The following is a 13,887-nucleotide window of genomic DNA, read 5'->3' as shown; positions in this document are numbered from 1 at the left end:
ACGCTATCACGCCCGCCAGCCATGTGCATTGGGTCCACCGCCATGTAGTGGGCGCATACGCCCTCTGGTGGCCGGAACCAGCTAGGATGTACCTGTATGGGTTTCGCCCAGGGGAGCCATTCTGCCACAGTATATCTGTGTGAGCCAGAACTGGTTAAAGACCCTTTAAGTATCACATTTAATCTCTGGCATTGTGTATTGAAAAAAAAATTACCCTTTTTTTCGGCTCTTGCTGCATTTTTTAGGCCCATGTTGTGATGTGTTCTCTGCACTTGCCAGCTTATGTTAAAGGTGAACGTTGACCCAGCTTCCGCCTCTTATGGGCAGAACACATATGTAGTTGCCACTTGATGACTGTTGCACTTCCTTTGTAGGTGCATTTGTAATTATTTAACTTTTCAGTTTTGATAGGTAATCATATTTGATACAATCAATGGTTGTAGGTCCTTGTAACACACAATGCTACCCTTTTTCACTCCTTTCCCTCCCAGGACAGTTGGTTGCATTTGAATGAGGTACACTAGTACCTAAACTAGAGATCTAAACTGTGGAAGTCTTGCAGAAAAAAAGTCAAGCGCAATTGCTGTAGGCTGCTTGAATCTGCACTTTTTCCATACGACCACCTCAACATGCCTTCACCCAGTGTCTCTGGAAGTTGCAAGCTTTTCTTTATACTCAGATCTGAATTGCAGGCAAAGCCGGTCATATGCAGCCTTTTTTTTTGTCAAAACACTGCCCATTTGAGGGTATCTGCACTGAAATGGAAAACGTGTCATTGGACTAGAACACCCATCTACGTTAATCCTAAGGGCAATGTCTCGTTTGCTATCCTAATCCTAGAAACATCTCGCCAGTGACCCGATCACTATATAGTGCAAACTCGCGTTTCCACTGTTTTTACTTCCTTGATGACCAGGTGAGTGAGGCAACGTTTTTCTGTCAGCAAAGGTGACAGCTCTCTCATCCAGCCAAACAGGGAACAGCACCATGAAACTAGGTGAATTTTTCCTTCTGCCCTTACTAGCAACTCTGTCAGGGAGTTGTTGCCAGCAGTTGGATAGCATTGTGCCATGAACCTAGCAGTCATTGGATGTAGTTTGGTAGTGGATGGGGGTATGTAATTTCAAACATCAGAAATCCAGATATGAAGCTATAAGAATAGGAGTGCCAAGGCAATGTCATGTGTCAGGAAGTAAACTGATAAGTCCGTGGAGGCATTCAAGCAGCTTATCTTAATCATGTAGCACAAGACACAGGCAAAGTATTCAGAGACCCTGGGTTATAGACTTGTACCTTCAATTGATTTGACACTGGCAAGCTTTTGAGAGCACGTCCACTGAGCGCCTTCCCTACAACCGTACCCCACTGCACGAGTTCTTAGTTTTTTAGTTTGAGTCCTAATATGATGGGCCTCTTCTTAATGGTTTGTCACCCGTGATGGTCAACGCCCAGACTCTTATTGGGGCCATAAAGGTGGACAAGGTAGGACCGGGTACATTTACATACCAGTATGTAAAACTTTAACACACACTGCAGTATATAATTTTATTCTACAAGGCACACCACAGTGCTAAGCACACAAGTAGTTTTGAAGGCACAGGTAATGAGGCACTTTAGGTGTTTTTCTTTTTCCCAGCTGCTATTGTCTGGCTTTATTTGGCCTTATTGGTAATGGTGTTATAGCATTCACCTATTTATATTTGGGTGGCTTTTCTTTCACTTCACTACCTCGCTAGCTAGTGAGGTACTGCATCTAAGACATCTAACTGCGCACATTGGCTGGAGCCAACATCCTGATCATTTGTTTTTACCTGATACCTCAGAGACACAGCCACAGAAATTGCACCTAGTTTATTGCAATTTTTTTTTCTTCCTGGACATGCTGAATCTCCTCAGTCCACATCCATTCTGTGGTTAACCCACAGGGGAAAATCCTAACTTGGTACTGGCAGTAAGTACTTGGGAATAGAAGCACATGGGATAAATAGGGAGAATTCTGCTGCAGGCCCTGAATAAAGTCCACGTTCTTAGGTTGATAAGTTTCCTTCTGAAGCAAGGTCTTACACTGACAATGTTTCAGTCCCTTAAATCTGCTACTATGTATTATCTATTCAACAGGCTGTTGCAGCCCTTGGAAACAATGGATGCCAACAGCCGTAAACCCTCTTTTGCCTTCCCTCTCCAACTATATTCATTAGTTACAATCTGAATTTCCAGGTGCACGTACATTAGCAGAAAACAAGGGGAACTCTAACATCTTAGCAGAGGCTGCTGCAGAAAGTTCACTAACAAAATTTTGTGACAGTAATTCTTCGGCTTTTCTCCACATACTGCCTACAGTGGAATCGTTACTTGAGGCAATGCTCACTAATCTCTAGCTAGACATACATAGTTCTGCACAGCCTCCACATATAAAAGGCATAATAAAGAAGGCAATTCCTAGAAAGCCTTTTCACGTTCTTGATCAAGCCAATTGGGTTTTATATAATGATTGACCCAACTTCAAGAGGTTAATTACTCCTCCAGAATTGTTGCTGCCCTATACCCTCAAAACGGAGTGGACTGTTCCCAGTCTACATCTGCCTATTCTTGCACTAAATCAATCTACGTTTTTTTTGTAGGACTACTACTCCTTTAAAGTGGTTGTAAACCTAGTTACTCTCCAGGTAAGCCTATAATAAGGCTTACTTGTAAGTGCTGTAAATCTCTCCTAAACTTGCATGGGTTAGGAGCTATTTACCATATATGCTTGTACCGACGTCATTGGCGCATGCACTGTGAAGAAATTGATCTCCAGACCCTGAACTTGCCCTGCCCCATCTCTCCCCTAATTGCCTGGCTGACGTTGATTGACAGCAGCGGGAGCCAATGGCACCGCTGCTGAGTCTCAGACAATCAGGAACGAGAATCTCGGATGGCTGAGACACTCGTTGATGTCGCTGGACAGAGGGACCTCAGGTAAGTTTTAGGGGGGCTGAGGCATACAGAAGGCTTTTTATCTTAATGCATGGAATGCATTAAGATAAAAAAAAAAAACCTGCCTTTTACAACTACTTTAAGTGAGGTTTACTGGCTCTTATCAAGTAAGTGAATTTGGGTATATTAAATACTGGATTTTAGTGATGTTGCTGCACTGTGGGCCCTTTTTGATAATTTTACATAGGGGAGTCATGGGGGAGTACTGAATGATGGAAGATCAGGAGTGTTTAGTAGTTTTTTTGGAAAGGAGAGCTTACATACCAGTAGTTAGTAAGGTGCATGGAGTGACCACATGGTGACTAGTGCAATGAAGAGCTTATATTTGATAAGGTACATGGAGTGACTGCTTGATCACAACACATATGGTGGAGTTTGGACTGGGTTTAATGGAATACACACATTTATCAACACTTTTTTTGTAAGTAGCACAGATTATTCTTTGTGAAAAGGTTTTTTTTTTTTTTTTTTTTCCATCTTATCGAGTGGAGCACTACTAAAGACCCAAAACCAGTGAGGATGTGTAGAATCCATGTTCTAGATTAGACTAGATGTTTAGGATCTCCGGCATGACACTTCTATGGACTGGGGTGTGAAGGATTTTAATAATTAGCACTGGCTTTATATTTGTCTTTCTCTGCTAGGATTGTGGAGCCTTGTCAGCTGCTGCTAAAATTGAGGGATTTACTTTTCTATTCTCTAGTGCGCTAAATTTTTTAGGAGGTTTACTTAAAGGGTGCTACCAATTGTCTCTGCTGGACCTTGTGTGCCATGTTCTATGTAGCAGTCATTACTTTTGCCTTTCATTGCCATAGACCAGGGCTCTCCAAACTTTCTAAACAAAGGGCCAGCTTACTGCAATTTAGACTTTAGGGGATCGGGTTGTGGCCAGTGGAAGTAGAAAATTGTGTCAGTGGAAAGAATAGTGCCCCATCAATGGTGTCAATAGGAGAATAGTGTCCCATCTTTGGTATGAGTAGAAGGAATATTGCCTCTTCATTGGCAATGGTGGTCATGGTGTCCCAAGACCCTGATAAAGGCAAGCAAAGGGCCACATCTGGCCACAGTTTGGAGACCACTGCTTCCATGATGATCATAGATTGGTTTCATGCTTTGGGATTTACATTTACTGAATGAATGATTAATACCTGGACCAACTTTTACTGATAAACCTAGCAAATCTTGCTTTGACTGATAACAGTCTTTTGTTTACCTCACCTGTACTTTTCAGTTAATGAGTAACTTCTCAATAAAGAAGTTCTTGTCAACATTGATCAGGTTGATCCAAATAACACATGGGCAGCAACTGCTACCTCCTTCTCCAAATTGCAACAAATTTCCATACTTTCCAGGGACATGTGATTCATTTTTTCCTGTAGGATCATTTGCATTTCTAGTGCAGTAGTTAACATTGACTGCACCAAGAATAGGTCTCAATGTAAACAGCTTAAAGTTGACCTTTCAGCACAAAATTAACTTCCTCTCATCTTTTTACTTCCTACTCCCTCTTGCACAGTTGAATATCGTTTTTTTTTTATTTTTATCAACATAAGTACTATTTTTTTCCACTTGATATTTGTGAGGTTTGCCACGTCCTGAATCCTTGCTGAGGTAGTGATTGACCACCCTCAGCCTCCTTGGATATCTACGTCACATGTCCCCGTAGTAGTATTGTTGTGTTGCATTTGTTCAATTCAATCATTCCCTCAGTCAGTTAGGGGCTGTCTGCAAAAGTTGCACTGATTCCAATAGACGTGAACTAATTTTCTAAACCCCAATCATGGCTATCCATATCAAAGATCGTCTTGTATGTGTGTGTGACATGTGACTGTAATCAAAGCAGATGATCAAATGTTTATTTACAACTGATTTGTAATAGTTGTGTACAGCAGTGACATTATTAGAGATAATGGTATGTACAGCAGTAAAAATATACGATATAATAATGTTATGTAATTATGCATTGTGTGTTTTTCTATGAGCTTATGCCAGACTGTTAAACATAAGCTGAAGTGTAGAGAAGTGAAAGCTTTGGGAAATAGGGAAGTGCTATAGAATACCAATGACACCGTTGGCAATATGACTCAAGGAAAATATCCTGCATACAAAATGTAATGCGAAGTAGGATAAGAAGCTCGCTCACCAGTGGGCACAGTTAAAACCCAGGTTTAGTTAAAATAATAATTTTGTCTACCTAGGGGGACAAAACACTAAAAAACTGAAGTGAGAGCACATTAGATATTATACATGCGTTTTTATGCATACAGAGGAAGTGGCCGGTTCTTGGGTATTGCTATAGATAGAAGCTTATGATATCAGAAGTTCCACAATCCAGAACGGAAAAGACTGTTTTGCTTGTTGCTGCTAGTAAGCAGAGACGGGGCCAAACATTACATTAAATAGAAATTTACAGGTTTAACAAAAAATAAAGCCTGAATGTGTGTTTGTCAGCATGAGAATAGAAACGTGCCCAAGTTTATATATGCTGTTCATGTCCATGCAAAGCTGGCTGCTTACTGCAGATTACTACATTTGCTTGGCCAATTTCAACTTCTCACAAAGACGCAATTGTTCTATTTCTGAATGATGGTGATGAAACCCTTCTGGCTAATAAGATGTGCCTGCTAGCAAAGCTTTACACGTGAGCCTTCTCAGGCTTATTGATAAGGCATTGTTACTGACAATATCCAAAGTGCCTATAGCCCATGGCAACCGATTTTAGATTTTTTGCTCCAACAATTAGTTACTGTACTCTGCACATTTTCCTTTGCACTGCCCCATATAAATAAGCCAGTTTTTGAAATAATTGTGAGTGGGGTGAGATTACTGCGCTAACCTGAAATATAAATCTAAGCAGCTAACACAAAATTCGACAAATTAAAACAGATGGTAAAACATGATGTAGTGCTATAACAAGATATTGGCATATACGGGGGGACGAAAAGTATTTGCTAAAATCATTTAAGTTATTTTTTTTGCCTCTTTAATGTACAAACAGCACCCCACATTGACAGAAAAGCACAGAATTGTTGAAATTTCTTTGCAGATTTATTAAAAAAAGAAAAAGTGAAATATCACATGGTCCTAAGTATTCAGACCCTTTGCTGTTACACTCATATATTTAACTCAAGTGCTGTCCATTTCTTCTGACCATCCTTGAGATGGTTCTACACCTTCATTTGAGTGCAGCTGTGTTTGATTATACTGATTGGACTTGATTAGGAAAGCCACACACCTGTCTATATAAGACCTTAGAGCTCACAGTGCAGGTCAGAGCAAATGAGAATCATGAGGTCAAAGGAACTGCCTGAAGAAGAGACAGATCTGGTCAAGGTTTTAAAAAAAATTCTGCTGCACTTAAGGTTCCTTAGAGCACAGTGACCTCCATAATCCTTAAATGGAAGATGTTTGGGATGACCAGAACCCTTCCTAGAGCTGGCCATCAGGCCAAACTGAGCTATCGGGGGAGAAGTGCCTTGTTGAGAGAGGTAAAGAACAACCCAAAGATCACTGCGACTTAGCTCCAGAGATTGGGAGATGGAAGAAAGTTGTAGAAAGTCAACCATCACTGCAGCCCTCCACCAGTCGGGGCTTTATGGCAGAGTGTCCTGACGGAAGCCTCTCCTCAGTGCATGACACATGAAAGCCTGCATGGAGTTTGCTAAAAAAAAAAAAAAAAAAAAAAAACACCTGAAGGTCTCCAAGATGGTGAGAAATAAGATTCTCTGGTCTGATGAGACCAAGATAGAACTTTTTAGCCTTAATTCTAAGCGGTATGTGTGGAGAAAACCAGGCACTGCTCATCACCTGTCCCAACAGTGAAGCATGGTGGTGGCAGCATCATGTTTTTCAGCTGCAGGGACAGGACAACTGGTTGCAATCGAGGGAAAGATGAATGCGGCCAAGTACAGGGATATCCTGGATGAAAACCTTCTCTAGAGTGCTCAGGATCTCAGGCTGGGCCGAAGGTTTACCTTCCAACAAGACAATGACCCTAAGCACACAGCTAAAATAATGGAGTGGCTTCACAACAACTCAGTGACGGTTCTTGAATGGCCCAGCCAGAGTCCTCACTTAAACCCAATTGAGCAACTCTGGAGAGACCTTAAAAATGGCTGTCCACTAACATTTACCATCCAACCTGACAGAACTGGAGAGGGTCTGCAAGGTGGAATGGCAGAGGATCCCCGAATCCAGGTGTGAAAAACTTGTATCTTTCCCAAAAAGACTCATGGCTGTATTCGATCAAAATGGTGCTTCTACTAAATACTGAGCAAAGGGTCTGAATACTTAGGACCATGTGATATTTCAGTTTTTCTTTTTTTAATAAATCTGCAAAAATGTCAGCAATTCTGTTTTTCTGTCAATATGGGGTGCTGTGTGTACATTAATGAGGAAAAAAAATGAACTTAATGATTTTAGCAAATGAATGCAATATAACAAAAAGTGAAAAATTGAAGGGGGTCTGAATACTTTCTGCCCCCACTGTAAATCATGTGCAAAATATATCATACAATGCAATAATTAAACCACTTTGCTTGATTAAAGTGCCAAGTGCAGAAGTTCAAAAAGTTAAAATGCAAACATTTAGATGGTGAATAAAGTTCATATAATCTTGTATTAATGCCACAATATGCTAGAACAGTCCACTCTGGAGGAGGGATTCGAGATGTGGTCCAATACCAGGGTGAAGGTGCATGAAGAAACCCAAAAGGCCACAATTGGTTCAACCAGGAGAGTGCGCCCTCTGCCCAATTTAGGATGTAAATTGCTGTGATTGGGATGACCCTTCTTGATTCTGGCCAAATGCTCATTGACCCTCACCGAGAAAGTTCCAATGGTGTGTCCCACATATTGCTTTTTACATGGGCAGGTCAACAAATATACGATCAATCAGGTGGCACAGGTCGTAAAGTGTTTCATATGGTAGGTACATTGAAATAATTGCACTGTTACTGACTGATAACATGTTCAGTAATTTTGTTTATGCTGTAGCTGTTCTCTTTAAGTATCAAGCAAATTTCTTAGATTTATTAAAAAAAATATTCAGTAGACACACTTCTGTCTGAAAATATGCATCTCATGACAGCAGATTGACAGAGGCGTTATTAAATTGTTCTTATATTGTTACATACACACAGTAATATTTTTCTAAGAATTTTACAGTCTGGTAAGTCTTTTATCTAGCAGTAGGTTTATTGTGTTAACACTTCGTATGTGTTTGCATTAAGCAGAAATGCTGCTTGCTTACAATATCTATCTGTTTTTGCCCGAATGGTTTTCTGCAAGAAATTTTTTCTGGACCAACTATTTTTTGGGGGTGGGGGGATCAAAAGTACCTCTGACAAATTATATGTGTTGTTTGGCATACCAGTGATCTGATTGGGGTGAATGTTTGTGTACTCACTGTGAATTGCTTTGCCAGTGCTTGTAACTAACGTGGCTTTTCTGAAATTCTGTATTTTGTCTGCCTTAATGCTGCCTTACTAGGACTTCTAGCTGCAGAAAGTAGGTATTCCTTTTTTCCTTTTGTGCTGCTTGCTATGCTTTCTCCTGAATGTTTCTTGAATGTACAAAATACTAAATGTGATCATAAATCATACCTGAATGTGGAGTTGTACAGCCATAGTATATATTGTTGAGATCAGAAAACAGATTACTTAAAGGGTTTGTAAACCCTCAAGGTTTTTCACCTTAATGTATTCTATGCATTAAGGTGAAAATTCTTTTGTAGCGCAGCAGCTTTTTACTTACCTGAACCCGCTCGTCCAGCAACGGGGGATGAGCACAGCAGCTCCAGTCGCTGTCTCGGGTCCTCATTGGATAGATTGATAGCAGCAGGAGCCATTGCCAGGGGGCGAGGCCAAGTCCTGCTGTCTGTGTCAATGGACCCAGCAGCAGGACACAGGAGCACACCCACACGAGTGCCCCCATGAAATGTAGCTCTCCGTGGGGGCACTCAAGAAGAGGAGGAGCTAGGAGCGCCACTGATGGACCTCAGAAGAGGAGGATCGGGGTTGCTCTGTACAAAACCCTTGCACAGAGTAGGTAAGTATGACATCTTTGTTATTTAAAAAAAAAAAAAACCTTTATAACTTCTAAGTCCAGACTGGCTATTAATCACACAGATTCTGTTTGTTACAGACTGAGTACCAACTCAACACCCCAGTCACACTGATCAGGACATTGAAATCATGCTACTTCACTTGAAGTGGCACAATTTCAAAGTAGTGCTACTTCCTGTGTTACTTGTAAGACATCTGTGCGACTTCATGCACCAATGCTATGCAAGTTGCACCTGAACTTACAAGTAGTGCAATCACTACTTTCAAAATTTGGTGCGACTCCAATGAAGTCTGAGTCGCACCAATTTGACTGCTTCCATTGTGGTCAATAGAGTTCGACTTGTCATGCAATTTAAAACTATCAAACCGCATGACAAGTCACACCGGTGTGACCGGGGGCTTAGACTGGGTTTATACAGGGTGCATTTTTCAGGACAGTTGTAGTGCATTGACATTAGTGAAATCATTAATTTAAATATAAGTGCTTAGCATGGTATATTTTTACATGGCTTCTTTGGTCCAGCTTGGACCAATACAGCTATGTATGTGTACCATACCTGGCTGCTGCACCCGGAAGCTGTAAATCGCTACAGTAGACACCACTACTTAGTTATGTCCCTTTGAGTCTTATGCCGAGTGAAGAGATGGAGAGCTGGGGCAGTAGTATTTTCTCCACCTCGTCCAATCTGAGATCGCTGTGCATTCATTCAGAAGATATAAAGCATTCTCTGAATGGTCCCTGTGCTGAGCAGCCAACCTGTTTTCACAGTGAATCAGGCCAGCCAGTTGGCATGGGACCAAGAGGCAGGTGAAGATCACAGAAGTAGCAGCGTCATTTACACCTTCCAGGGTAATCGACCAGGTATGGTTCAAGCTGGACCAATGTAACTACGTAAAAATATACCATGCCTGGAATTTTTCTTTAAACAGTGTTCTTTGGCAGAAGAGGAATTCACAAAGATGTCCTGCATGATGAGGTGTGGTATGCTGACCTGTGTGTTGTCTTTCAGTTTAGTTCAGATAGGATCTTTAAAGTGTATCCAACTTCAACCCAGGGTGACTGCATAAGCATTTGTTATTTTGTTGATTCCTCATTTTCGCCTGGTGATTCTGCCAATAACACAATTCCTGTGTTAAAAGACTATGTGAAGTTGTGCCACATCCAATATAGAAACTACATAAAAAAAACCTGGTGGTAGACTTTAACGGCACGTACAACCAAATATTGCAAATGGGAGCAATTAACCTTCTTTAGTCAATTGGTCTAAAATCATATGAAAACATAGTTTATACATATCATATAGGTTTGTACAGTACAAGGGATGAATTACTTATACATAATCGACTATAAAAGCGATCAGCCTACGTGTTTCGGAGCTGGAATAGTCTCCTTCTACAGGGGTATAGATACAGCATAGGATATAGTTCTAGTGAAGGACAAATAACAGGATAATAAAACGCGAAAGGTGGAACAAAGAAGATCAATCCCACAGGTTTCATATGTGGGACGCCGTTTAGACGGTCCAGTGTGACTCTCTCCTGTCTGCTGCATTGGAGTTTTCTCTTGGATCTGTAGCAGATCACGTATTGTTACTAATACAGGGGCTCTCTAGGGGAGGCTTGTACGGTATTCTCTCTGCCTTTGGGCAGCAACAAGAGATAAATTAATCCAAAAATTGTAAAGTACCATTCTACCTTTTTACTACTTTACCATATTCCCCCTCCCCCTTGAGAAGCCTTGGATACTGGAAAGCCACGCAGTCCACCTAACGCGGTCTGTCTGTTCTTAACTTAACTGTGAGATACATTCATATGATACTGTACCTGGCTATGTAAGTACTAATTGGAGTCTAGTTCTTTATAATCTTCTTTGTTCCACCTTTCGTCTGTTTTAATATCTTATTTTTTGTCCTTCACTAGAACTATATCCTATGCTGTATCTATACCCCTGAAGAAGGAGACTATTCCAGCTCCGAAACGTGTAGAGTGATCGCTTTTATAGACAATTAAGTAATTCGTCCCTTGTACTGTACAAACCTATATGATATGTATAAACTATGATTTTATACCAATTGAATAAAGAAAGTTAATTGCGCCTATTTGCAATCTTTGGTTGTACGTGCCATTAAAGTCCACCACCAGGGTTTTTTTTTGATGAAATTCCTGTGTTCGGTAACTGCACTCGCTCCTCGTCTTTATCTTTTGGAGGAGCAACGTACCTCTGGGTAGCAACATTTAAAATATGCGGCAAGAGAGATGGCTTTGAAAACCATAAAAAATCTGAACAAATCCTATCAATTTAACAGTTACTCAAAGCAGTTACATTGAAGGCATGCCATGAATGAGAATTGTCACAGGTGCTTGTGCTCTCAACCAAACTGTTATGCCATCAAATGGCTGGTGTCATAATTGACCACATGTGCACCACCATGGCATCTGCAGATCAAAGAGAAGCTAAGATGGCAGCTTCATTGGCTTTAAAGTAGAGGGTGGTTTTGCTCCACTCTAAGCAGTTGCAGAAACAGAGATAGAGATATATATATATATATATATATATATATATATATATATATATATTTATATTATTTTTTTTTTTTTTTACATTTTGGGATAAAGGTTTTCATGAATAAAAGCTGACCAGTGTAAGCACCCCTGTCAGTGTTAAACGGTTTATCTCAACCCTACACTTTTGCTGGACGGCTTGGTCTTTTGAAGTTGAAAAAAGCACTTACTGGCCTGATCAACAGGTAAATAAAAAAAGCCTAAGATTGGTAAGTGGCAAACTATAAAAGTTTTGCAGTTTGGGCTTTAAATATGTTTTAAGGCACCCAATGGGTGGAATTTACTTCGGCAGAATTTGCAGCACTTGTGCATGGTGACTAATTTGCTTCTAGCTTTCAAATGTAATGCTTTACTCAACAAGCTGACATTAGAAGTTGATTTTTTGACCTGCACAGCTGTTCCAGATTAGTCTACTCCAATTTTGATAAATGCTCATCATTGTCTGAGGTAGGTGTCCAATGCATGTGTTCAATGGGAATGCGTAACTGGTACTAAAGATTAGATTTAAACAATTACTTGTATGATGCTGTCTTTTACTAGCATTAACAAAGCCGTCCCCTGTAACTTTGAACAGGTTGATCCTGCCAGTAAGTCTGTTGTAGGGGATCCTTACAATGGTCTGATTTTAATCATTTGGTAAGACCTTTATCTAAAAAGGGTGAAAAAACTGCTAGAATAGTGCAAGATGGAGTTTTTTAATGTTTTGAGGTTTTAATTTTGTTAGTCATCTGTATAAAGTCCATCCAAATCTACCAATCCATTGAACACCACACTCAGTAGTGTTGCCTTCATTGCTCCTCCATACAAATTAGGAGCCACCCTAAGGCTGGGTTCACATTGCAGCGGTGACGAGAATCGGATGTGATTCGCACCACACTGCAGTGCAAATCACATCCGATCTCTGTGCGATGCGAGTTCAGCCATACAGATAGTATGGCTGAATTCGCATCGCACAGGACCCTTTTTTTGGTCCGCAGCAGAATCGGATCGCATGGGTGTTCACACCATGCGATCCGATTCCTGTCCGAGTTTGCAGATCGCACTGCGATATGCAAACTGATCTGGGGTGTCATTAACGTTTCATTGGCACTCCCAGCAGTTCGCATAGGGCAGTGTGAGCTGCCGCTGGGAGGTATGCGATGCGGGAACCCGCAGCGGATTTGCGGCGTTCCCGCATCGCTGCAATGTGAACCCAGCCTGAAGCCCCATACACACTCAGATTTTCTGCTGATTTTTTTTTCTTCAAATTTACCAAAACCATGTAATATGAGGTCAAACCTTAGGAGTTTCAATATGTATGCAATCAGACAGGCCCTTGCACTACATAGTTTTGGTAAATCTGAAGACAAAAATCAGCAGATAATCTGATAGTGTGTATGGGGGTTTAAGACTTCATGTTTTACTGGTTGGATCACCAGGGGAAAATGAAGGGGGGGGGGACAAAACGATTGAAGCCACCAAGATTGTACAGTCCCATTTTAATGTGTATGGTGAGCTTAGGGGTCCATTCACACCACTGCACTGTTGGTGCAATGTGGCACCATTCATTCAGTAACACCCCAAAGCAGTTTCTAGGCATAACATCTGTTGTGCTTCACTGATGAAAATGCTGCACTCACATAGGACAAACAAACGCGGCTATATAATTTCTTGTCACTGCCTACATCTTATAGGTATTTTTTATTTTATTTTGCATTTAGTTAGAATTTAATGACTAACAATAAGTGATCAACCTTCCTCGGAGCCAGTAATTGTTACACATCTATTTTACTGGTAGTGCATTTTCAGCAGTGACATGCAAGTTATACCAATTTTGTATGTCCTGCTAGGCAGGTAGCTGCTTTTTATTTGATAGTGAATGTAAAGTGGGACAAGTCATTTGCACAAAACTCAGTTTAAAGCCTCATACACAATGTTGGTCAACCGAGCGTCTGATATTTGTCAAAAGGGCGTGTTCCAGGATCTTGTCTTGCATACTAACGGTACACAATTGTTGTGCCACAAACAACAAACGTAGTGACGTACTATGTGGAATTTCAGCTCTTGAGCGCCACCCTTTTGGCCAATCTGCTAATTTCGTGTTTGGCAAGCATTGATTCCGAGCATGCATGTTTGTACTTTCAACTTTGTGACAGATTTGTGTACTGACCATAGGAAAATCTGATGTGGAGCTGTTGTTTGACAAAAATTTACTAGCCTGTCATCCAACATTTGTTGGCCGAAAATTGGAAAATAGTTGTTGAAAATATTAACAGTAAGAACTTCGGACAACAGTCTGTCAAAC

At 40.8% G+C, this 13,887-nt stretch overlaps 1 protein-coding gene across 15 annotated transcripts in view; it reads left to right on the top strand.

Moving 5' to 3' along the window:
• Window positions 1-13,887, top strand: part of CASK (calcium/calmodulin dependent serine protein kinase) — a 486,621-nt gene that overhangs the window by 311,068 nt on the left and 161,666 nt on the right. For 11 of the 15 annotated variants that reach the window (XM_077480904.1, XM_077480896.1, XM_077480902.1 and 8 more), the window contains exon 11: window positions 8,467-8,484. The exons of the other annotated variants lie outside the window; for them this stretch is intronic. In XM_077480904.1, the coding sequence (XP_077337030.1) occupies window positions 8,467-8,484 (18 nt within the window). The remainder of the gene's footprint in view (window positions 1-8,466; window positions 8,485-13,887) is intronic. 15 annotated transcript variants of the gene reach the window in all.

The sequence above is a fragment of the Lithobates pipiens genome, unplaced genomic scaffold (genome assembly GCF_037356315.1).
Source record: "Lithobates pipiens isolate NorthernLeopardFrog02 unplaced genomic scaffold, aLitPip1_a1.2 Scaffold_16, whole genome shotgun sequence".
In the NCBI taxonomy this organism is placed as follows: Eukaryota; Metazoa; Chordata; class Amphibia; order Anura; family Ranidae; genus Lithobates; species Lithobates pipiens.
This window is presented reverse-complemented; position numbering and strand designations above follow the sequence as displayed.